The sequence below is a fragment of the Neoarius graeffei genome, chromosome 13 (genome assembly GCF_027579695.1).
Source record: "Neoarius graeffei isolate fNeoGra1 chromosome 13, fNeoGra1.pri, whole genome shotgun sequence".
Classification (NCBI taxonomy): Eukaryota; Metazoa; Chordata; class Actinopteri; order Siluriformes; family Ariidae; genus Neoarius; species Neoarius graeffei.
The window spans coordinates 24242936-24269635 of NC_083581.1; the positions used below are offsets into that span (position 1 = coordinate 24242936).

The window sequence follows — 26700 nt, forward strand, 5'->3', positions numbered from 1 at the left end:
AGAGCCCAGACCTAAATCCAGTTGAAAATCTGTGGGGTGACCTGAAGAGGGCTGTGCACAAGAGATGCCCTGGCAATCTGACAGATTTAGAGCGCTTTTGCAAGGAAGAATAGGAAAATATTGCCAAGTCTAGATGTGGCAGGCTGATAGACTCCGACCCAAAAAGACTGAATGCTGTAATTAAATCAAAAGGTGCTTCATCAAAGTATTAGTTTAAGGGTGTGCACACTTATGCAACCAGCTTATTGTACGTTTTTATTTTTTATGTTTTTCCCCTGAACAGATTTGTTTTTCAACAGAATTGTACAGGTTATAGGTCACATTAAAGGTGGGAAAAGTTTTGAAATTATTTATCATGGTCTCTCTTTTTTTTTTTACATCAGAAAAACCGATCATTTTAATGGGCTGTGTACACTTTTTATATCTACTGTAGCAGCAGCGCTGTGTGTAACATCACGAAGATCAGAATGTTGCATGGTCGGGAGTCTGTGCCCGTGATCGCTCCAGGTTCCTGTTCTTGGCTGACAGGAGTAGAAGCAGATGTGGTCTTCTGCTGTTGTAGCTCATTCACCTCGAGACCTGGTGTATTGAGATGTTTTTCTGCTCAGCATGGTTGTAAAGAGTGATTATATCCTGAAAGCTATGACTGCATATCTTTGTTTTTTCAGGTGATCAGCAACCATGTTATAGTCAAAGTCAATGAGATCATATAGTATGTACCCCATTTTGATGTTTGATGAATATTAACAGAAGCTCTCGTTTTATATCTGTAGGAGTTGATACACTGCACTACTGCCACATGACTGCTTGACTGCAGAAATAATCAGGAATGCAGGTGTTGCTAATAAAGCTGCCAGTAAGTGTAAATACAAATATGTATTTATTACAACAAATACTGTAAACAGAAATAAGTTTAGGGTTTATTTTAAAATTTTTTCTTGTTGGATGTTAAACGTCACCATCAGTGTTGCTAATTACAGAGTATAATTTAAATAGCAAAAACACACATACATGAACAAAAGTCACGTTTTTAAATTATACAACCGCTATTTATATGTGATCTGCTATCACCAAATGCCCTTATGAAATTTTTGAAAAAACGATAGAATGTCTTGTACAACCCCGATTCCAAAAAAGTTGGGACAAAGTACAAATTGTAAATAAAAACTTAATGCAATAATTTACAAATCTCAAAAACTGATATTGTATTCACAATAGAACATAGACAACATATCAAATGTCGAAAGTGAGACATTTTGAAATTTCATGCCAAATATTGGCTCATTTGAAATTTCATGACAGCAACACATGTCAAAAAAGTTGGGACAGGAGCAATAAGAGGCTGGAAAAGTTAAAGGTACAAAAAAGGAACAGCTGGAGGACCAAATTGCAACTCATTAGGTCAATTGGCAATAGGTCATTAACATGACTGGGTATAAAAAGAGCATCTTAGAGTGGCAGCGGCTCTCAGAAGTAAAGATGGGAAGAGGATCACCAATCCCCCTAATTCTGCGCCAATAAATAGTGGAGCAATATCAGAAAGGAGTTTGACAGTGTAAAATTGCAAAGAGTTTGAACATATCATCATCTACAGTGCATAATATCATCAAAAGATTCAGAGAATCTGGAAGAATCTCTGTGTGTAAGAGTCAAGGCCGGAAAACCATACTGGGTGCCCGTGATCTTCGGGCCCTTAGACGGCAATGCATTACACACAGGCATGCTTCTGTAATGGAAATCACAAAATGGGCTCAGGAATATTTCCAGAGAACATTATCTGTGGGGCGGCACGGTGGTGTAGTGGTTAGCGCTGTCGCCTCACAGCAAGAAGGTCCGGGTTCGAGCCCCGTGGCCGGCGAGGGCCTTTCTGTGCGGAGTTTGCATGTTCTCCCCGTGTCCGCGTGGGTTTCCTCCGGGTGCTCCGGTTTCCCCCACAGTCCAAAGACATGCAGGTTAGGTTAACTGGTGACTCTAAATTGACCGTAGGTGTGAATGTGAGTGTGAATGGTTGTCTGTGTCTATGTGTCAGCCCTGTGATGACCTGGCGACTTGTCCAGGGTGTACCTCGCCTTTCGCCCGTAGTCAGCTGGGATAGGCTCCAGCTCGCCTGCGACCCTGTAGAACAGGATAAAGCGGCTAGAGATAATGAGATGAGATGAGATGAGAACATTATCTGTGAACACAATTCACCGTGCCATCCGCCGTTGCCAGCTAAAACTCTGTAGTTCAAAGAAGAAGCCGTATCTAAACACGATCCAGAAGCGCAGACGTCTTCTCTGGGCCAAGGCTCATTTAAAATGGACTGTGGCAAAGTGGAAAACTGTTCTGTGGTCAGACGAATCAAAATTTGAAGTTCTTTATGGAAATCAGGGACGCCGTGTCATTCGGACTAAAGAGGTGAAGGACGACCCAAGTTGTTATCAGCGCTCAGTTCAGAAGCCTGCATCTCTGATAGTATGGGGTCGCATTAGTGCGTGTGGCATGGGCAGCTTACACATCTGGAAAGACACCATCAATGCTGAAAGGTATATCCAGGTTCTAGAGCAACATATGCTCCCATCCAGACGACGTCTCTTTCAGGGAAGACCTTGCATTTTCCAATATGACAATGCCAAACCACATACTGCATCAATTACAGCATCATGGCTGCGTAGAAGAAGGGTCCGGGTACTGAACTGGCCAGCCTGCAGTCCAGATCTTTCACCCATAGAAAACATTTGGCGCATCATAAAATGGAAGATACGACAAAAAAGACCTAAGACAGTTGAGCAACTAGAATCCTACATTAGACAAGAATGGGTTAACATTCCTATCCCTAAACTTGAGCAACTTGTCTCCTCAGTCCCCAGACGTTTACAGACTGTTGTAAAGAGAAAAGGGGATGTCTCACAGTGGTAAACATGGCCTTGTCCCAACTTTTTTGAGATGTGGTGTTGTCATGAAATTTAAAATCACCTAATTTTTCTCTTTAAATGATACATTTTCTCAGTTTAAACATTTGATATGTCATCTATGTTCTATTCTGAATAAAATATGGAATCTTGAAACTTCCACATCATTGCATTCCGTTTTTATTTACAATTTGTACTTTGTCCCAACTTTTTTGGAATCGGGGTTGTATATCATTTTTAAAAATCTGCTTTTTTAATATTATAGCACTTCCATAAAGTTTTTTTTTTTTTTTGCAGAAGCTGTGCCAGAAAAATGGATCAGCATCATGTTATAATGTCAAAAGTTTATTACAGCATACAAACTTACCACATTATAACAAGAAAATTTCACTTATCTTGTTATAATGTGACAAATTATTGTTTCATCAAATGGTTCATGTTCTCACAAGATAATGTATATTATTCTATCCACATTCACTGGATATGAGCAATCACGCGATCTGACTGGCTACTCTACTACTAGGATATCAGCTCATATACCATGAGTAGAGAAATATAAAATGGTGGCCCTTAGCAAAAAGAAGTTTAATCAAGTGTGCTACAAGTATACTTATTTTATACTAAAATCGAGGAAGTGTACTTGAAGGTTACTTCTTATAAACTAATTCTTGATACACTTACAACATAGTACAGGGAAGTATACTTGGTTTATACTGAACCAAGTATAAAAAAGTATAAGTAGACCTATATCAATACTAAGACTTACACTTATACATTACTTTAATACTAAAACTTATACTTGGACCTAAGTATACTTTGTAAATCTTTTTGCCACAAAATAGGAATGCTTAGCATATATCTTGCTTCAAGAGCACAATAAGGTCAACTCATTAATTGACTCAACGTTTAATTTATATATTTATACTATATGTATATATTATATTTATAATTTATATTACATTATATTTTATATATATATATTATATTTGTAATTTATATTACATTAGCTGAGCTATACAGCTGGTAAGTGATTAGGGAATCCAACCTGATCAGAGGGCCCCTCTCACCCCCTCCATCACTCCTTCCAACTGCTCCCATCAGGCTGGCGCTACAATGTACCACTATAAACAAAAAGTCCTTCATCCCCTCTGCAGCAGCCTTACTCAACAGCACATGATGAACATTACCAGCCAACCCAACCGTCAACATGCATGTCTTGTTTAATGTCTTATTATAATTCTGGAGATTAACACTTAGTCATTATGTGTACTGAATTGCATTATCTTCATGTACCTTACACTTCATCATACACAAAAACAGGAAAACAGAAAAAAGTTTGGCTTGACTTTATTTATTTAACTAGTCCCTTTCAAAAGGGTTTGGCAATGGTGTTATGTACAGTGTGTCAGCTGTTTCAACAAGGACACATTTTGTTTTGATCATGTCAGGCGAGACAGCATGAACAGTTTCAGTTTTTTGAACATCATATACAAAATGACTTTGTACATTTATTTGCGAATCTTTACATACAGGCCTGCCTGATTTACTAAGTACGTCAACTAAAACACAACGTAGTTTGCGACATGGACAAAAAGCAGAGATTTCATGTGAACATATTTGTTTAAAAACAACCAATTCTATAATACAACAAAATGTACCATCTTTCAAGTATGCAGCACTGTTGAATCTCTTCTTTAGTCTGTCATAGGTTTTACTGTGGTACGTAACTCCATCAACCAAAAAACGGTTGTAAGACCAAAAGCAGTTACTTAGTTTCCCACACAACTTTTCAATGGCAAGCCTATATGACATTTTTATACTGGTTTCCCTTAGCAAAAAGTAGTATACTTAAAGTTCATTTTGTAAAGTATTCTGAAGTGTACGTATAAGTATATCAAGTGTACTACAGGCCATGTACTTCAAGTGTACTAGAAAGCATACTAATTTAATACTTCTTCGGACTAAATTGGAACATTTTAAGTTTATAAAAGTATACTTCAAAGTTACTTTTAAGTTAGCAAAAGTACTCTTTAAGTACTCTCATCTATACTATATCTATACTGTATATGTACTTGGTATATCCCTCTTGTATACTTACAGTATATAACTAGTACAATGGCAGTACATAAATAAGTGTACTTATGATATACTTCAAGTACACAATAGGGATATACCAAGTGCATTGAGAGTATATAAATGAGTATACTTGAAAGTGTACTTTTGTAAACTTAAAACGGACTTGAAAGTATACTTTTATAAACTTAAAATGTTCCAATTTAGTCCGAAGAAGTATTAAATTAGTATGCTTTCTAGTACACTTGAAGTACATGGCCTGTAGTACACTTGATATACTTATACTTCAGAATACTTTACAAAATGAACTTTAAGTATACTACTTTTTGCTAAGGGGGAGCATGTTGCTGAACCAACCGAGGACTAAATATAAACTATTTGAAAACAAAACCCCCAAATTTGTTATCAGGTATTTAAAAGAAACACAAATAGCTAAAAGAATATAGTTTTTGTTTCTCCTGTTCCACACTCCGGCCCAGTCAGTGGCAGTAATGCACTTTTAAGTTGGTTTGCCAACAGCCAAAAAAAAAAACCCTAAAGAAGACACACACACACACCCTCAAAAAATACAAAAAAAGCAACAAAATATGGAATAAAAGTATTTGATGGTAAGAATGTATTTTTTTTATTTTTCAAGAATTATTATTGCATTTTCACAAATCGTTCCTGTCATTTCGCCGGTTTGTTTACTTTCTAAGCGGAAACGATTTTGTTGGACATTTTGTATAAAGTTTTTATTTATAGAATTTGCAAAAAAAATGCTCTATTTCTCAAAATTCAGTGAATGTGGATAGAATAAAACAGTTATTCCACTCAATCTCATCGTACATGGCTTACAGCCAACTCGGTGCTGTACGACTCGATTTCGTGGAATAACTGTTAATTATTAGGCTATAAGGTGAAACTTATCTTTCACTAGCTCATGAAGCTGGGTAAAATAATGCCAATAGTGTGCAAAGCATCATCAAGGTAAACACTGGCTACTTTCAAGAATCTAAAATATCAAACATTTTAGGGTTTTTTTTCCCCCAATACTTTTTTTATTGACCACATAATTCCAGATATGTTCATAAATGTATACGTTGTTTCATAGTTTTGATGTTTACAATTTGTATTATTCTATAATGGAGAAACTAGTCAAAATACAGTAAAACCTATGAATGAGTAGAGTAGGGGTGTACAAACTTTTAACTGGTACTGTCAAAAGTCAAAGAGTCCCATATACGTTTTTGTATGTACGTTGGGGAGTGCCTGTTAGAGAGCACACTCTGTCTAGGCCGTCAGCATGGTGAGGTAGGGTGGCAGTTCCTTTCCTCGCCGCCTTTAACTTCCCCAGTGTTTCCACCAGGTCCCCATTCACTGCTGGGTGGACAGGAGGCGAGCCCCAGATCACCGTCCGAGGCGAGGCGAGGCTCGAACCGGGGACCTTTCGCTTAGCGGTCAAGCACTCTAACCACTTGGCCACTTCGCCTCGACCGGTACTGTACATGTATGATCAATAGTATATTGTTATAACAAGAAAAGTTTCTTGTTATAATGTGAAAATTGTGGGGAAGTCATGGCCTAATGGTTAGAGAAGCAGCTTTGGGACCAAAAGGTTGCCGGTTTGATTCCCTGGATCAGCAGGAATGGCTGAAGTGCCCTTGAGCAAGGCGCTTAACCCCCAACTGCTCCAGGGATGTTGTATGTCGCTCTGGATAAGAGCGTCTGCTAAATGCCTGTAATGTAATCTCTCACCATCACAATAAACTATTTGTTCCATTCTGGGAAAATTTAAAGGAAAAGCTTTACCTCGGAATGGTAAAGCGGTAACACTGGAGACTCCTTCCAGAAATGGTGCATAAACGTCTCCTGGGAGAAAACATGTAATTACCAAAATTTCTGTTTACATGGTGGAGTTTCTGCCATACAAGTTATTGTGTCAGTTGTTACTACAGAAACAATAACGCATTAGAACGAGAACTGATTGGTCTTGCAGCCGGAGTATCCGAGCTATGATTTAATAATTATTCGCTGAAGGTGAAGTGAATATCGGTGAATGATAATGGAGATGAAGTATTAAAATAAATTGTCTTTTTAAAAAATTATTTCAAACTTCAAAAGCGTCATGTAAATATAATAACGGCGCCGCACAGACTTGTATCACTTATGTACACCAAGTCACATAAAATATTTTATTTTGAAATCGATAAATCACAATTCCACCTTACCTTTGAATAGTTTTAGACCAAACTTCGTAGCATCTTTAGTGCTTTTAGGAACAGCATTTTCTTTCATCATTTGTAATTCTTCCTCAGTTACGGTGACAAAGCAATTAGCCGCTATTTTGCCGAGTCACTCAAGGTGATTATTGAGAAATAGTCTGAATTTCTTGACCAATCAGCACATGATTTTTTATAATCACTTGCATATTTATACTAATATACTATTATCTGAGCTACAGTGGTGCTTGAAAGTTTGTGAACCCTTTAAAATGTTCTATATTGCTGCATAAATATGGCCTAAAACAACATCACATTTTCACACAAGTCCTAAAAGTAGATAAAGAGAACCCAGTTAAACAAATGAGACAAAAATATGATACTTGGTCATTTATTTATTGAGGAAAATGATCCAATATTACATATCTGTGAGTGGCAAAAGTATGTGAACCTCTAGGATTAGCAGTTAATTTGAAGGTGAAATTAATTGGATGACAATCACGTGTGAGTGGGCACCCTGTTTTATTAAAGAACAGGGATCTATCAAAGTCTGAGCTTCACAACACGTTTGTGGAAGTGTATCATGGCATGAACAAAGGAGATTTCTGAGGACCTCAGAAAAAGCATTGCTGATGCTCATCAGGCTGGAAAAGGTTACAAAACCATCTCTAAAGAGTTTGGACTCCACCAATCCACAGTCAGACAGATTGTGTACAAATGGAGGAAATTCAAGACCATTGTTACCCTCCCCAGGAGTGGTCGACCAACAAAGATCACTCCAAGAGCAAGGCGTGTAATAGTTGGCGAGGTCACAAAGGACCCCAGGGTAACTTTTAAGCAACTGAAGGCCTCTCTCACATTGGCTAATGTTAATGTTCATGAGTCCACCATCAGGAGAACACTGAACATCAATGGTGTGCATGGCAGGGTTGCAAGGAGAAAGCCACTGCTCTAAAAAAAAACCCATTGCTGCTCATCTGCAGTTTGCTAAAAATCACATGGACAAGCCAGAAGGCTATTGGAGAAATGTTTTGTGGATGGATGAGACCAAAATAGAACTTTTTGGTTTAAATGAGAAGTGTTATGTTTGGAGAAAGGAAAACACTGCATTCCAGCATAGGACCCTTATCCCGTCTGTGAAACATGGTGGTGGTAGTATCATGGTTTGGGCCTGTTTTGCTGCATCTGGGCCAGGACGGCTTGCCATCATTGATGGAACAATGAATTCTGAATTATACCAGCGAATTCTAAAGGAAAATGTCAGGACATCTGTCCATGAACTGAATCTCAAGAGAAGGTGGGTCATGCAGCAAGACAACGACCCTAAGCACACAAGTCGTTCTACCAAAGAATGGTTAAAGAAGAATAAAGTTAATGTTTTGGAATGGCCAAGTCAAAGTCCTGACCTTAATCCAATTGAAATGTGGAAGGACCTGAAGCAAGCAGTTCATGTGAGGAAACCCACCAACATCCCAGAGTTGAAGCTGTTCTGTATGGAGGAATGGGCTAAAATTCCTCCAAGCCGGTGTGCAGGACTGATCAACAGTTACCGGAAACGTTTAGTTGCAGTTATTGCTGCACAAGGGGGTCACACCAGATACTGAAAGCAAAGGCTCACATACTTTTGCCACTCACAGATATGTAATATTGGATCATTTTCCTCAATAAATAAATGACCAAGTATAATATTTTTGTCTCATTTGTTTAACTGGGTTCTCTTTATCTACTTTTAGGACTTTTGTGAAAATCTGATGTTTTAGGTCATATTTATGCAGAAATATAGAAAATTTTAGAGTTCACAAACTTTCAAGCACCACTGTATGATCCAAGCTACTGTTATAGTAAAAAAACAACAGTGCATACAGTATTCATGAAATTTTTTTACTTTTTTAATTATAAAATGATACAGATTGTATAACTTTGTCGCAGCTAACGTTTGCCATGAGATTATATTGTTGTGGCAGTATACTATAAGGCTGCCCAACTACTTCATGACTGAGAGCAGCAGATGTTTTTGTTCCAGCTTACAATCTACAGGTGAACTCCTTGAGAGGGCTTTCCTCAGCGGGAGGAGGCGTAAAGGAAAATCAAAGCGTTCTAGTTCTGCAAGTCTATAAATAGAGCTTGTGTAGGGTGTGTGCATGCTCTGCAAATATATCTTTGAGCAGGCTGTCATCAAGCAAATCCTCTGTTTTTGTCAGGACAGGAGGACAGGAATGTGATCGTAAGTGCAACACGATGGGACGAGTCCAGATCTGTTTGTGGAGACCTTGTAGTATTTTACTGCACTGTGTACACAAGATGACAGCTGCGTGTTCGTGTAGGTGGTGATGGGGATTCCACCGTTTTTTTTTTTTTTCTTTTCACAATCCTGAGTTCACAGGAGTGCTTAAAGCTGGAATCTTGACATGTCATGACAATGTTGTTGAAAGGAAGTGGGAAGAATTTCACACACAGGAAGTGATGCACCAACTCGAGGAAGCTGTGCACCTGAAAAATTGGCTCGTCAGCCAAACTCGTATTCCTTACATAAAAACAGTCATGAAACTTGGAATATGTGCATTATGGACTTTGAGGCAGCCTTCCAGAAGTTTCTCACAATACTGTAGTTCGCAGGAAATCTCGCCAGCTCCTCCTGACAGAACTGCTGTAACTTGGGTCAGGTTTGATGGCCTTCTTGCTCAGACATGCCACGATGTTTCTGTAGGATTCAGGTCAGGGCTTTGTGATGGCCATGCCGAGTCTTTTACTTTGTTCCCACTTTGGAGGTATGCTCAGGATCAGTATCAGCAGCTTCGGTATTTTTTCGAGATAATTCCCTTCTTCATGATTCTATCCATTTCCTGAAATGCACCAGTACACTCTGATAACATGATGCTGCCACTCCCATGTTTCACAGCTGGGATACTGTTCTTTAGATTAAATAAATAACCCACCACCACCATATTTTCCTTCAAGATCTTCATTCTGGTGATTACCTGCAAACTTTTTATGCCTTGTCTCGGACGATGGGCTTCTTTCTGGCACCACAGCCTTTCAGACCTACTGATGTAACACCCTCTCAATGGTAGATGTACATGATACATGGTACCTGATGCCTCCAACTTCTACACCAGTTCCTTTGTTGTTCTCTTTGGGTTCAGTTGAATCTTTTGGACCAAAAGGTCATTTGTCCATCCCTGGAAGTACAACCCCGATTCCAAAAAAGTTGGGACAAAGTACAAATTGTAAATAAAAACAGAATGCAATGATGTGGAAGTTTCAAAATTCCATATTTTATTCAGAATAGAACATAGATGACATATCAAATGTTTAAACTGAGAAAATGTATCATTTAAAGAGAAAAATTAGGTGATTTTAAATTTCATGACAACAACACATCTCAAAAAAGTTGGGACAAGGCCATGTTTCCCACTGTGAGACATCCCCTTTTCTCTTTACAACAGTCTGTAAACGTCTGGGGACTGAGGAGACAAGTTGCTCAAGTTTAGGGATAGGAATGTTAACCCATTCTTGTCTAATGTAGGATTCTAGTTGCTCAACTGTCTTAGGTCTTTTTTGTCGTATCTTCCGTTTTATGATGCACCAAATGTTTTCTATGGGTGAAAGATCTGGACTGCAGGCTGGCCAGTTCAGTACCCGGACCCTTCTTCTACGCAGCCATGATGCTGTAATTGATGCAGTGTGTGGTTTGGCATTGTCATGTTGGAAAATGCAAGGTCTTCCCTGAAAGAGACGTCGTCTGGATGGGAGCATATGTTGCTCTAGAACCTGGATATACCTTTCAGCATTGATGGTGTCTTTCCAGATGTTTAAGCTGCCCATGCCACACGCACTAATGCAACCCCACACCATCAGAGATGCAGGCTTCTGAACTGAGCGCTGATAACAACTTGGGTCGTCCTTCTCCTCTTTAGTCCGAATGACACGGCATCCCTGATTTCCATAAAGAACTTCAAATTTTGATTCGTCTGACCACAGAACAGTTTTCCACTTTGCCACAGTCCATTTTAAATGAGCCTTGGCCCAGAGAAGACGTCTGCGCTTCTGGATCATGTTTAGATACGTCTTCTTCTTTGAACTATGGAGTTTTAGCTGGCAACGGTGGATGGCACGGTGAATTGTGTTCACAGATAATGTTCTCTGGAAATATTCCTGAGCCCATTTTGTGATTTCCAATACAGAAGCATGCCTGTATGTGATGCAGTGCCGTCTAAGGGCCCGAAGATCACGGGCACCCAGTATGGTTTTCCGGCCTTGACCCTTACGCACAGAGATTCTTCCAGATTCTCTGAATCTTTTGATGATATTATGCACTGTAGATGATGATATGTTCAAACTCCTTTCTGATATTGCTCCACTATTTGTCGGTGCAGAATTAGGGGGATTGGTGATCCTCTTCCCATCTTCACTTCTGAGAGCCACTGCCACTCCAAGATGCTCTTTTTATACCCAGTCATGTTAATGACCTGTTGCCAATTGACCTAATGAGTTGCAATTTGGTCCTCCAGCTGTTCCTTTTTTGTACCTTTAACTTTTCCAGCCTCTTATTGCCCCTGTCCCAACTTTGAGATGTGTTGCTGTCATGAAATTTCAAAATGTCTCACTTTCGACATTTGAGATGTTGTCTATGTTCTATTGTGAATACAATATCAGTTTTTGAGATTTGTAAATTATTGCATTCCGTTTTTATTTACAATTTGTACTTTGTCCCACCTTTTTTTCTTGAATAATGCAATGGCTGTGTGGATCCAACACTTAAGAGTTGCATACAATTGTTTGTACAGATGCTTGTTGTAGCTTCAGTTGTTTGGAAATGGCTCCTGAGGCTATAGTCACACTACAGCTTGCGATGGGTCATTGATGAAAATGAGGCGTTTGGTGGTGATGCTTCCACAATCTTCAAGAAGTACAGTCAAGTCGGAAAGTCTGCACACCTCTTTCACCTTCTCCATGTTTTATTATGTTACAGACTTGTTCTACAATAGATTGAGTTCATTTTTTTGTCATAAAATTCTTCACAAAATAGCCCATAATGACAAAGTGAAAGCAGGTTTTTAGAAAATATGCAATTTTACTGACAAAAATGGGTTATTTAGGGGTTACATATCTGTACACACCCTTTGCCTAATACTTGGTTGATGCACCTTTGGCAGCAATTACAGCTTCTTTCCCAAGACGCCTTGAAGCTACAAGCTTGGCACACTTGTTTCTGGACATTTTTGCCCATTCCTCTTGGCATATTCTTGCAAGCTCTATCAGGTTGGATGGGGAGCATCAGTACACAGCCATTTTCAGCTCCTTCCACAGATGTTCAATTGGATTCAGGTCTGGGCTCTGGCTGGGCCACTCAAGGACATTCACAGACTTTCTCCGAAGCCACTCCCTTTGTTCTCTTGGCTGTGTGCTTCGGGTCGTTGTCATATTGGAAGGTAAACCTTCGCCCCAATCTGAGGCCCAGAGCATTAGCCAAGTGATGAACGGTGCCTGGTTTCCTCCAGACGGGACACTTGGTATTCAGGCCAAAAATTTCAATTTTGGTTTCATCAGACCAGAGAATCTTGTTTCTCTTAGTTTGAGAGTCCTCTAGGTGCATTTTGGCAAACTCTCTAAGCGGGCTGTCATGTGCCTTTTGCTAAGGAGTGGCTTCCATCTGGCCGCTCTACCATAAAGGCCTGATTTGTGGAGTGCTTCCTGGCTGATTGATCTTCTGAAAGGTTCTCCCATCTCCACAAGGATGTCTTCCCCAATCGCTCAGTTTGGCCGGGCGGCCAGGTCTAGGAAAATTCTTGGTGGTTCCAAACTTCTTCCATTTACGAATGATGGTGGCCACTGTGCTCTTTGGGGCCTGTAAAGCTGCAGCAATTTTTCTGTACCCTTCTCCAGATCTATGCCTTGCCCCAATCCTGTTTCTGAGGTCTGCAGATAATTCCTTTGACCCCATGGCTTGGAGTTTGCTCCGACATGCACTGTCAACTGTGAGACCTTATATAGGCAGGTGTTGGCAATCCCCAATCATGTCCAATCAATTGAATTTGCCACAGCTGGACTCTAATTAAGTTGTAGAAACATCTCAAGCAGTATCAATGGAAACAAAATGCATCTCAGCTCACTTTTGGGTGTCATATCAAAGGGTGTGAACACTTGTATACATATTTTTTACATTTTGATTTTTAATAAATTAACACAAATGTCTAAAAACCTGCTTTCACTTTGTCATCATTCTGGGCTATTTTGTGCAGAATTTTGTGACAAAAATGAACTCAATCTATTGTAGAATAAGTCTGTAACGTAATAAAACATGGAGAAGGTGAAAGGGGTGTGCAGACGTTCCGGCCTGACTGTATTCCCAAACCCACCTCCGAATATTTGCTGCTTAGTTTGGCGACGAGAACATTGGCGCCAAATTTAAATGCATGGATCAAATATTTTCACGTTTTTGGCCACTCATGAGGTGGAGACGTACCAAAAAAAACTTGTGAAGCTCGGAGAACATTCACCGTGTATCGCATGATTGATGGCAATGCTACCAATTTTTCATCACCACGTATTCGTAAACCCATTGTGAGCTGCAGTGTGACCGTAGCTTAACCTTTAGGCCATGGCTTCCCCAATAAGTGTTTCAGTGCAAATGTGACAAACTTTATTTAATATTATGGCGATTAAAAGGCTTTAGCCCCGGTGTATGTAAACTTTTGGCTTCTGTCATTCTAGGCTGAGCATCATGAGAAAAATAAAACAAGCTCAGAAAAGATAAGACTTAAAACACAACTAAAATAGTCCCAGTGCAAAGCATTTCTTTTTCGAACACTATAAACACAATAGCATTTTTTATTATTTTTAATTGTAGAGTTTGGATGAAATGCGAGAAACTTGGAGGAAAAAGTATTCCGAGAGCTATCTAGCTAAAAACATCACATTATAGCAGTGAATATGTCACACGTGCGTTAATGTGGAGTCACTCGTCACGGCTATACTGCACTTAGCACTCTTTCACGTGGATAGAGGACTGAAACAATGACGTGTCCTTGCTGTTAATTTGGAGATGGAGCTACGGTATAGATGTTATGGTTCTGATTAAAATTTAGCTCAATGTCAACGACCCAAAGAAACAATTCCTTTGTTCAGGAAAGTAACAAACAAACAGACTATTTGCAGAAGTGCTAATGGCTAATATGAATTGTGTACTGATTTTTTTAACATTACAATTTACTCCTTATTTTACGTTTTACGCAACATAATTGAGACACTGACGTGTTATAAATCGACAGTTTCTGAGACTCCATTTGAAACATGAGGAAAATATATATTTTTTAAAAAAATCACAGAATTGAAATCACACCTCAAACACAATCGATGATAAGAAAACTCCATGTTTATTATTTCAACACCACTGAGAGTCGATTATTGTGTCCCTTTTTGTTCTGCAGTTATCAGTGTGCAAATTACAACGCAGATTAGAAATGTTAATAAATAAAATCCTTTTTTTTTTTTATTTACAACACAGCAATTCACAATTCATCAACTAATAAAAAATTAGTTCGGCCATTTACAAAACATAACTATAACAGCAACAGAAATCACATGGCATTGTAATCTAGTCCAGGTCTCCAGGTTCAGCTGCAAAATCATGATATTTGCGATAATTTGTTTGAATTATTATTCATTCAGTGATTACTTATTACAATAAGCATGTCTTTTTTTTTTTGCACAGGATTGTTGGTGGAACATGATGGTGTTTTGTGTTTAAATTTCCCTTAATGTGTAGGTTTTCCCTTCTTGAATGGAAATGTATTGCACCCAGGAGGACAACCTGAAGTCCTGAGAAGACCAAGAGAACATTTTGCATGCAGAGGTGCCAACACTGCTAAGGAAAAATATAATCTGAACAGGCGGTGAGAAAAATCCGGTGTTTTAACGGATCAGAGCTCACAGCGTTCCGGTTTTCTATTGGTTCACAGAACTGAGCCTTGTGAACACGCTTGTTAAAGTTCACCAAATGTACTGAACTCGGACTTAACTCACAAGTGGGAAGTCACAAAAATGCCATTTTTGATCTCTGTGTGTTCAAGTTACGAAGTAGGAAAGAAAAAAAATCAACTTTTGTTCACAGGCTAACTGTAGATTTCTCTCCGCAGAAACAGTGAACTGTAGAGTCCGTGTGAGAGACTGAACAAGCGAACAGATCTGATCTAAAGGAAACACGAGTATATAGAGCATAACTCACTTCAAATGAAAAAATGTTACTTTGGTTATTCCTGATGTGCCGATTCAACGTCACCTGCTGAACTCAGGGTTGAGCAGATCATTCCGACTTTCCAAGGAGGAATTCCAGTTTTTTTTCTTATATATGACAAAATTGTAAGAAAGAACGAGGGAAAGAAAAAGAACAAGGGGAAGAAAAAAACAAACAAATGAGGGAAAGAACAAACGAAAGGATGAATGAATGAGGGAAAGAACAAAAGAACGAATGAACGAGGGAAAGAATAAAAGAACAAACGAACGAGGGAAAGAACAAATGAACAAATGAACAAGGGAAAGGACAGACAAATGTGGGAAAGAAATGAGGGAAAGAACGAACGAACAAACAAATGAGGGAAAGAACAAATAAGGGAAAGAACAAAAGAACGAACAAACGAGGGAAGAACGAAAGAAACGAATGAGGGAAACAACAAACGAACAAGGGAAAGAAACAAATGAGGGAAAGAACGAACAAACAAACGAACGAGGGAAAGAACAAATGAACAAGGGAAAGAACAAAAGAACAAACGAATGAGGGAAAGAACGAAAGAAAAAGATAAATTTCCAAAACTCAGAATTTCCAAGGTTAAAGTCATAAATTTACAAGAAAGTCATAAAATTGCGAGGGGAAAAAAAACCCCCCCTCAAATTCTGAGACAAGGAAAAAAAAAACCCTACATTTTTTGTTGTTGTTTGTTTTCCAGATCACTTCACTTTGCCATTTTGGATCAATGTCCTCACACCAGACGCCATGACTGAGCCGAGAGTTACAGGAAACACAGTCTTTCCTCTTTAATTATTTAATATAAAAGAATAAAGCACAAAGAGATTTTAACTCCATTTCTCAGAATGCACTGCAGCCAGGAAGCATGCGATTGTTCGCTCAGTGAACATCAGAGGGTTTTTTTCTTATAAATTTGTGAATTTTTCATCTTGGAATTTCTCAGTTGTTTTTTTCTCTTGCAAATTTATGACTTTATAATCTCAGAGAATATCTGAGTTTTCTTGTACATTTGTCTTGTAAAAATTTATGACTTTTATCTTGGAATTTCTGGAGGTTTTTTCCCTCGGAATATTATCCCCTCCTCCACAGCTCCGTTTTATTTTAATCTACAATGGCTCTAATACGCCGTCATGGTTATAAGTCTCAATCAAACGCTGCATAAATTCGGCGCAAACCGGAATTAGTCACTTTTAGGAGCGAACGCGCGACTTGTACGTCCCTCATCCTTTCCCCTTCGGTGAATGCTGTTTCTTCAGAGGAGAAAATGTTCCTCTTGCCTGGATCAGTGCTTTAGTTAAAAAAGTGTAGTGTTCATGTATATGAAAACTCCAAACATACGAGTGCTCAAAAATCATAAATGCCCTGGCTAAACTGTAAGTATTGGCACCCCTGCCTGCATGAGAAGTGGTCAATATGGCACATGGTTGAAGTGGCACAAATGGCAGATGGTCACTATTGTTGTTATCTTACACAGAATGACATTAGAACAAACCTACACAATGAAACACAATCGATATTAAGTGCACACATACATTAGATCGTTTAGCTCATCTACAAACCTGATCTCATGAACTGAAGACGCGCAAACTGATTTGGCCCGATGTGTAAATGTTCTAGAAAGACAGCTGAGTGAGAGTAGCAGAAGTGTCTGTCAGGGGAAAAGTGGTTAGTGTTCTGCCTGAAATCGACTCATTCATGCACTGAGTGTGAAAACAGAGGTCACCGCAAGAGTGGACACGACTCGAGGGAGCAGAAAAGGGATAAACACTAAAATAGCATTTTGTCTGTGGTGTTACGCTCACCACGGTCTTTAGACATGGGTAACATTACGCCCAAAACCAACACCACCATCTGAGACGACACAACATGCTCAAAAATAGCTCAACTACTCTAAAGGGGACTGGTGACGAGTATGCATCAACACACACACACCGGCTTACCCTTATACAGAACAACTTTAGGTTTATATTCACTTTCAGGAATACTTTCCACAACAATACCTTTCAAAAAAAAAAAAAATCAAACAAAATGAATCCATTTTCAAATCAATTTCCTCATTCACACCGGTTTCTTCCCTTTCTCAACCTCGTTTAAAAATAAACTCATTTCAAATCCATTTCTTTCACTTCTCAAAGTCTCCAGTGCACACTGTAGCCCCAGTAACCCTCAGCCTTTACTGGTGACTCACTCGAGCAATTAAGCATGAATGTACCCTGGTGATTCAGCTTTCATGGCCCTCTAGGAGCCCAGTTCAGCTGCATAGCTTCAGTGTGACTGCAAATGGCACAAATGAGAAGATTTTTTTATGGCATTACGTTTGAGACACAACCATCGGGAACTGATGCCTTTAATGTTGCGTCTAGTGAAACAAAGCCTGTGCAAATGTCTCGAATCACCCAAACAACAACAAACAAACAACAAAAAGAAAAATATAAAACACAACCCAGTAACGCGTCTGTGTTCAGAGGTCTTGTTGATCAGCTTTAGGTGGTCAGCTTGGAGTAGCTGGGAGGTGAGAAGCGTCTGCGCAGGTATTTCAGGATGTACAGGGGCAAGCAGCTGACCAGTGTGATGACGGTCACCTTCCAAACGAACGACAGCGTGGTGATGAAATAGACATCTGTGCGTGGAGGAGATGAAACAGAGAGTCAGCCGTAACATTAAAACCACTGGCAGGTAAAGTGAACAACATCGATGATCTCATTACCATGGCACCTCTCAAGAGGCCGGATAGATCAGGCAGCAAGACCTATCGCTTTAACCTCACATGCTATGAAATGTTTTGAGAGGATGGTGCTGGACCCTTTCAGGACCCACTTCAATTCACTTATGGGGGGGGGGGGGGGTGTAGGTACAGATGATCTCAACTCATCTCATTATCTCTAGCCGCTTTATCCTGTTCTACAGGGTCGCAGGCAAGCTGGAGCCTATCCCAGCTGACTACGGGCGAAAGGCGGGGTACACCCTGGACAAGTCGCCAGGTCATCACAGGGCTGACACATAGACACAGACAACCATTCACACTCACATTCACACCTACGGTCAATTTAGAGTCACCAGTTAACCTAACCTGCATGTCTTTGGACTGTGGGGGAAACCGGAGCACCCGGAGGAAACCCACGCGGACACCATGCAAACTCCGCACAGAAAGGCCCTCGCCGGCCACGGGGCTCGAACCCGGACCTTCTTGCTGTGAGGCGACAGCGCTAACCACTACACCACCGTGCCGCCCGCTTTTTGGTTTTAATCTTAATAAATCTACTGTTGCATGGATCACATGGACCTCAATTTGTGAGGGTTCATGACACCAAGTCTGAGACCATCATCACTAATATAGGGGCACCACAGGATACAGTTTTATCTCCTTTTTTATATACTCCTGACTGCAGACATAGCAGTACCTCTCGTCACTTACAGAAGTTTTCCGATGACACTGCATTAGCGGGCTACATTACTAACAATGATCATGCATTGCATCAGAATGAGGTGGATAGCTTTGTCAGTTGGTGTGATGATGCCCATCTCGTTTTAAATGTAAACAAGACTAAGGAACTAATATTTGATTTTAAAAAGGAAAAAAAAACAACAAAAAATGAGGTAGTCCCTACATTTATTAGAGGTCATCCAATAGAGGTAGTTTCCTCTTGGTGTTCATCTAGACAATAAACTAGACTGGAAGGAGAACAGCAGAGTTACCTTCAGGAAGGCCCAGTCTAGACTGTTTTTCCTTCGAAAACTGAGATCGTTTGATATGGGCAGGCCTATTTTCAACATGTTTTACTGTGGGATTATGGCAAGTGTTCTTTTTTTATGCTGTTGTGTGTTGGGGCGGTAGCCTAACAGTTGAGGACAGGAACAGGTTCAACAAACTGATAAGGAAAGCAGGTTCCATCACTGGTTCATGTCCAAGTTCTGTGGAGGAAATCCTAGAACAGAGGGTGATGAGGAAGATGAGGAGTGTGTGGTGTCGAGGGATGACCACCCCTTGTACAGCATGTTCGCTAAAAGTGGTCGGAGCCAAAGGCTCCTTTTACCGAGATGCTCTACAGAGAGATTTAGGAGGTCCTTTGTTCCTACAGCAATCAGACTTTTTAACAAGAGCTGCTGACCATCATTGCTGTTGTGATTATTGTGTCCTTTCAGTGTCTGTTCTGGTGCATACTTATTTATTTGTTGTTGTCGTGTATGTTGTACTGTGCCCTGTCTAAAGTGTCAACTGTCCGACTGATGTATGTTGTTGTGTGTGGTTGCTAGGTAGCAAAAGAATTTCCCCCTTGGGGATTAATAAAGTGCAATTCAATTCATCTCATTATCTCTAGCTGCTTTATCCTGTTCTACAGGGTCGCAGGCAAGCTGGAGCCTATCCCAGCTGACTACGGGCGAAAGGCGGGGTACACCCTGGACAAGTCGCCAGGTCATCACAGGGCTGACACACAAACACAGACAACCATTCACACTCACATTCACACCTACGGTCAATTTAGAGTCACCAGTTAACCTAACCTGCATGTCTTTGGACTGTGGGGGAAACCGGAGCAACCGGAGGAAACCCACGCGGACACGGGGAGAACATGCAAACTCCGCACAGAAAGGCCCTCGCCGGCCACGGGGCTCGAACCCGGACCTTCTTGCTGTGAGGCGACAGCGCTAACCACTACACCACCGTGCCGCCCCCCAATTCAATTCAATTCAATTCAATTCAATTCAATTCAAGAGAACAGTCAGTTCTTGAAGTTGATGTGATGAAAACAGGAAAAATGGGCACGCGTAATGATCTGAGCGACTTTGACAAGGGCCGAATGCGTGATGGCTAGATGACTGGGTCTGAGCATCTCCAAAATGGTACATCTTGTGGGGTGTTTCCGGTACGCAGTGGTTAGTACCGAACAAAAGCGGTCCAAGGAAGGACAACCAGTGAACCGACGACAGGGTCATGGGTGTCGAAGGCTAACTCATATGGTCCAATCCCACAGAAGAGCTCCTGTAGCACAGACTGCTGAAAAAGTTAATGCTGACACCTTTCTGTTTTGCCCATTTTTCCTGTTTCCAACACATCAACTTCAAGACCTGACTGTTCTCTTGGTGCCTGATATATCCCACCCACTGACAGGTGCCACTGTAATGAAATGATCAATATTATTCACCTGTCAGTGGTCATAATGTTATTGCCAATCAGTGCGTGTGTGTATTGTATTATATATAAAATCAGCGGCAAAAGTTTGTTTGTCTTGAGCTAATGTCGCCATTTCTCGACAGATTTTCACCAAATTTGGCAAGTAGGTCGGGGGGGTGACCCGGAATTTTGCAGATATAAACAAAATTAATGTACAGGCCCCAGGGAAGTCCTTGGGGGGGCATAACATCCACCCACCCCCTCCCTCAATGCCTTTCACGTTACATTTATCAACACTAACTCTGGGCAGGTCTTCACTAAACTTGGCATGTAGGTACAGGAGATGGCCACAATTTGGCAGAACTCAGAAAATCCATATTTGGGCCCAGGGGGTCCCCAGTGGGGCCCTGGGTGGTGGATGTTTGGATTTTTGTTTGTCTTGGGTTAACATCACCATTTCTCAATGGATCTTCACCAAATTTGACATGGAAGTCTGGGGGCAACCCAGAATTTTGCAAAACCCGGGAAACGCCAGGTAACCTGCTAGTATGTTTGTGTGTGTGTGTGTGTATATATATATATATATATATATATAAACCAAATTAATTTGTTACTATGTGTCACAGGAAAGTACAAACAAATATATATTCTATCCGCATTTACTGGATATGAGCAATCGTGCGCTCTGATTGGCTACTCTACTACTAGGATATCAGCTCATATACCGTAAGTAGAGAAAAACAAAATGGTGGAGTGTGTTGCTGAACCAACCGAGGATGAAATAAAAACTCTACTCGAAAACAACCCCCCCCCCCAAAAAAAAGCAACAAAATATGGAATGAAAGTATTTGATGGCAAGAACATATTTTTATTTTTCAAGAATTATTACCGCATTTTTCACAAATTGCGACTGTCATTTCACCGATTTGTTTACATTCTAAGCGGAAATGATTTTGTCGGACGTTTTGTAGAAAGTTTTTATTAATCGAATTTGCAAAAAATAAAAACGCTCCGTTTCTCAAAATCCAGTGAATGTGGAGAGAATAAAACAGTTCGTCCACTCAATCTCGTCATACATGCTACGCACCTCGTCAGCCATCAGCTCATGTACGACTCGATTTCGTGGAATAACTTAATTATACCAATGTCCAGAAATACACAGCACCACTGTGTATAAACACTCGATGTGTTTTAGTTCTGAGGGAAACCTTGGTGGTATATCTGGCGCATGTCTGCACAGACTTTGCAGTAGAACGGTCGGTCAGAGGAACTACTCAACACTATAAATCAGTAATGTGTTATAAACAGATATCCGAAGATTTGATAATGCCAAGCAGCACTATACAAACTGATAAAGAAGAGAAACCCAGTGGTTCTGTGGATGAGGTAGAGGTCTGATTTGTGAGCCCGCTGTCAGGAACACTGACCCCCACAAGCGTCTCGACTCAAACGTGGCCTTCTCTGAAAAAGTGGCGTGGCTGTTTGAGAATGTACAATAAGGAGACACTTAAACAAGAATGGGCTGCATGGTAGAGCTGGCAGAGGAAAAAAAAAAGCCATTTTTGTGCCCACACTGCAAAAACAACCCGCTTGCAATAAAGCCAAAGAGCATCAACAGAAACCTCAAAACTTCTTGAAGTAATTTGAGGCGATGAGACAAAAACTGAACTTTGTGGTCACAGCCATAAATGTTATGTTTGGAGAGCAGACAACAGGGCCTACGATGAGAAATAAACCATCCCTGCCATGAAACTTGGGGTGGTCTCTGCTGTTTTAGGGGGGTGTGAGCAGCAAATGGCACCGGATAATTTGAATGGTGGATGTTAAAAGAGAGTATTTTTGAAGGAAAACTGTATGCATCAGATCAGCAATCCAAAGCACGTCTCCTGCGTGTAGGAGATATGAAAGGTTCTATGGACCTGAACTAGACCCAGATAAAATCTTGTTGATAATATGATGATTGATTATTCGTCCATTTATGATTGCTCGTGTGCCCTTGTGAAGTTTAAATACAAGCCTGTACATGCCGTGGGAACGAATCTGAAATTGTTTGTTTTATGATCCTCGATGTAATATACACTACCGTTCAAAAGTTTGGGGTCACTTTGAAATGTCCTTATTTTTGAAAGAAAAGCACTGTTCTTTTCAATGAAGATCACTTTAAACTAATCAGAAATCCACTCTATACATTGCTAATGTGGTAAATGACTATTCTAGCTGCAAATGTCTGGTTTTTGGTGCAATATCTCCATAGGTGTATAGAGGCCCATTTCCAGCAACTCTCACTCCAGTGTTCTAATGGTACAATGTGTTTGCTCATTGCCTCAGAAGGCTAATGGATGATTAGAAAACCCTTGTACAATCATGTTAGCACAGCTGAAAACAGTTGAGCTCTTTAGAGAAGCTATAAAACTGACCTTCCTTTGAGCAGATTGAGTTTCTGGAGCATCACATTTGTGGGGTCGATTAAATGCTCAAAATGGCCAGAAACATGTCTTGACTATATTTTCTATTCATTTTACAACTTATGGTGGTAAATAAAAGTGTGACTTTTCATGGAAAACACAAAATTGTCTGGGTGACCCCAAACTTTTGAACGGTAGTGTAAATATATGGATTAGCCCTAGATGTTAATATCCAGTTTGGTTCTCAATAAAGTAAATCTACCTGTAACAAACCGAATCGGAGAGAAAAACACTACCGATGATATGATTCAGCCGAAAAACTCCCTTATGCAGTTCGTGTGATAAACACACAGACCTTGGGCATAGCGGTGCTCCAGCAGGAAACGAGCAGGGGCAAGTGGTATTTCCTTCACTACGGCGTTCAGTCTGCGTAGGCAGTGTGGAATAGTGGCAGGCATCGATTTGGGAAAACGGCAACGTGTTAGGGGAAAGCCATTTCCGGAGAGCTCTTGGCTGGGGTAGAAGGGAAATGGTGAGGAGGAACGTGGCCGCATTCCTTCACCTGGTTTAAAACGCTTTGACGTCAAAATGGTAAGAGCAAGAGGATGTCACGACGCAAAGTTGCCATGAGACCTTGACCGATCCCATGACATGCAGCGTGACAGAAATTCCAAAAATTGGCAGAAAAATTCTGGACGTAAACACTGGTAGGATGATGTTATTTAAAATAATAATAATAAAACCCAATTGTGATTTTTTTAAAACTTTGGTGTGTCAATAAGCAAGCAAAATTAGAAATGATGAATAATTAACAGCTATTCCATGAAATCGAGTCGTACATGAGCTGCTCGCCAATGAGGCGCGTAGCACCAAGTTGTCTGTAAGTCATATATGATGAGCTTGAGTGGAATAACTGTTTTATTATATCCACCACATTCACTGGATTTTGAGAAACAGAGCGTTATTTTTCACAAATCCGATCAATAAAAACTTCATGCAAAACGTCAGACAAAATCATTTCTGCTGAGAATGTGAACAAACCGGCAAAATGACCGTAGCAATTTGTGAAAAATGCTATAATCATAATTCTTGGGGGGGAAAATAAATAAATAAACAAGTGTTGCCAGGCAAAACAAACCTCACCCGGCAGCGCTTAGGATGAATATGAAGGAAGATACCGCGAAAGAACGATTTCGACCTTGTGTGTGAACAAACATGGTTCTGATTCCCTGCTGCTCTCAGCCAATCAGAACACACCGTACTGCGCGATTGTTACACACTTACAGCACGATTACACAGTGGCTACCGCCTCTATATGAAGCAGTCGCCGTAAAAACCTTGACCGGATGACCCCCAAAATGTTGGAGGTTGTATTTGAGACCAAATGTCCATCTATCCTGGAAGTTTCATGAAGATTGGTCCAGCCGTTTTCCTGTAATAGCATAAAAACAAACAAACCACCCCACCGAAAACAATACCTCGCCCCACTTACTCCGTAGCAGGCGAGGTAATAAAAAAAGATACACATTCTTGCCATCAAATACTTTTATTCCATATTTTATTGCTTTTTTTTTGTATTTTTGGGGTTTTGTTTTTGAGTCGAGTTTATATTTCGTCCTCGGTTGGTTGAGCAACATGTTCCACCATTTTGTTTTTCTCTACTCACGGTATATACACTACCGTTCAAAAGTTTGGGGTCGCCCAGACAATTTTGTGTTTTCCATGAAAAGTCACACTTTTATTTACCACCATAAGTTGTAAAAGGAATAGAAAATATAGTCGAGACATTTTTTTCTGGCCATTTTGAGCATTTAATCGACCCCACAAATGTGATGCTCCAGAAACTCAATCTGCTCAAAGGAAGGTCAGTTTTATAGCTTCTCTAAAGAGCTCAACTGTTTTCAGCTGTGCTAACATGATTGTACAAGGGTTTTCTAATCATCCATTAGCCTTCTGAGGCAATGAGCAAACACATTGTACCATTAGAACACTGGAGTGAGAGTTGCTGGAAATGGGCCTCTATAGAGATCTTGCAGTCACGTGACCGGAAAGTACCCAGCCGCCATCTTGTCGGTAAAAAACACAGCTGAATACTGCTGCACTCGTGTACAGAATGGATCAATTTCAACCGACGGACTACACGGCTCATTTTTCTAATGAACAGATAACTAGATATATGTCTAAAATAAACGATCTACAGATTAGTGACCCTTATGGCTTACCGGATGTAGTTTTCACGACCGTGTCAGTGGATATTGAACTGCCAGCGGAATACCCAGACTTGTATAATTACCTCATTAACTTTCCCTCGCTGTTCAGTGGTGAAGCACTGCATGCTTATAAATCTCTGGACAGTTATCTTTACAGAAATTCGGGATTTGTCAGCGACTCAGCCCCCCCCCTCAGATGTGGCATCTTGTAAACAAGAAAATAACAATCCTCATTGGACGGGTAAGTCACTTAAGTATCTAGTATAGCACTGACCTGCCGATTATAGAATAGAATAGAATAAGGTAATTCCAGCTGTAATTCCAAATCATCCGTCTTGTTTACCATGGATCTGGTGTTGGAGAGGTGGAGGTTTGAGTGGCTGTTTTCTGAGCTTAGTCAACAGGCCGGCTCTACCTGCAGCGTCGCTTTTGCTTCCGCTCCCGACGCCGCCTCCTTCGCCTGCCAGACCCGATAACAATCCACGGAGACCCCGCTGGTCTCGCTATCTCATCCGGAATGTTGTGCATGCGATGGAAATCGCTACAAACCGTCATTTTCTGCTGGAAACCAATGTCCAGTAAGTCCATACGGTTGTAGTGGATATTGAAGTCCGGTACAGACGAACACCACGCAAAAATACACACAAAAAAACATAAAAAAACGTACACAGGTAGGGAGAGCTTGTAGCCGCAGCCGTTGTAGTAGAATTGTGTATATAGTAGGGTTTTCCAGAAGAAAAGGTAGAACCAGAAGTAGAAGGCGGAAATATGGCGTTTGACCGACAAGATGGCGTTTGTTACAATCTGGATCGGCTGCGACGTCACATGCAAGATCTCTATACACCTATGGAGATATTGCACCAAAAACCAGACATTTGCAGCTAGAATAGTCATTTACCACATTAGCAATGTATAGAGTGGATTTCTGATTAGTTTAAAGTGATCTTCATTGAAAAGAACAGTGCTTTTCTTTCAAAAATAAGGACATTTCAAAGTGACCCCAAACTTTTGAACGGTATTGTAAGCCTAGTAGTAGAGTAGCCAATCAGAGCACGCGATTGCTTATCCAGTGAACGTGGATAGAATTAAAAAAAAAAGTGTTTGAGTTTTGCATAAACATTACTGAGTGGTTTCTTTTTTTTTTTTTTTAAAATATGTATACTTTCTTACCAATGAACTCGTGTAAGAAGACGAGTGACGCGATGTAGCAAGCCAGACTCAGGAGCTCGGCCACGATCATGAGCCAGTGCCACGTCTGCACCGTTAGTGCCACCATGAGCAATTCGGTCAAGATCAGTGAGGTGAAGGAAATTGCCACGATGTGCACAAACTCCGACTCAAAGAGCAGCAGAGCGCCGTACATGATGATGCTGCCTGCAGAGCACAGAGACCAAAGAAACAAAACATTTCGAACAGGGCCTTAACTTTACCCAGAAGGTCATTTATGACATGGAGGAATACCTTAAAAAGTGAAAACCTGCCTAAGAAAACAAACAAGGTTTTTCAAAGAAGCTGGAAAAAAACAACACCCCCAAGCAGAAACAGACAGACACCAGACATTA

At 40.4% G+C, this 26700-nt stretch overlaps 2 protein-coding genes across 3 annotated transcripts in view; both read right to left on the bottom strand.

Annotated features, from left to right (window-relative positions):
- src (v-src avian sarcoma (Schmidt-Ruppin A-2) viral oncogene homolog) overlaps window positions 1–26700 on the bottom strand; it is a 409402-nt gene that overhangs the window by 339459 nt on the left and 43243 nt on the right. The gene's annotated exons all lie outside the window — the stretch shown is intronic.
- The window catches only part of LOC132896505 (probable phospholipid-transporting ATPase IIA), a 154626-nt gene continuing 142444 nt past the window's right edge, over window positions 14519–26700 (bottom strand). For both annotated transcript variants that reach the window (XM_060937371.1, XM_060937372.1), the window contains 2 exons: window positions 26309–26512; window positions 14519–18030 (listed from right to left, as the gene is read on the bottom strand). In XM_060937371.1, the coding sequence (XP_060793354.1) occupies window positions 17894–18030; window positions 26309–26512 (341 nt within the window). In that variant the 3' untranslated portion in view covers window positions 14519–17893. The remainder of the gene's footprint in view (window positions 18031–26308; window positions 26513–26700) is intronic.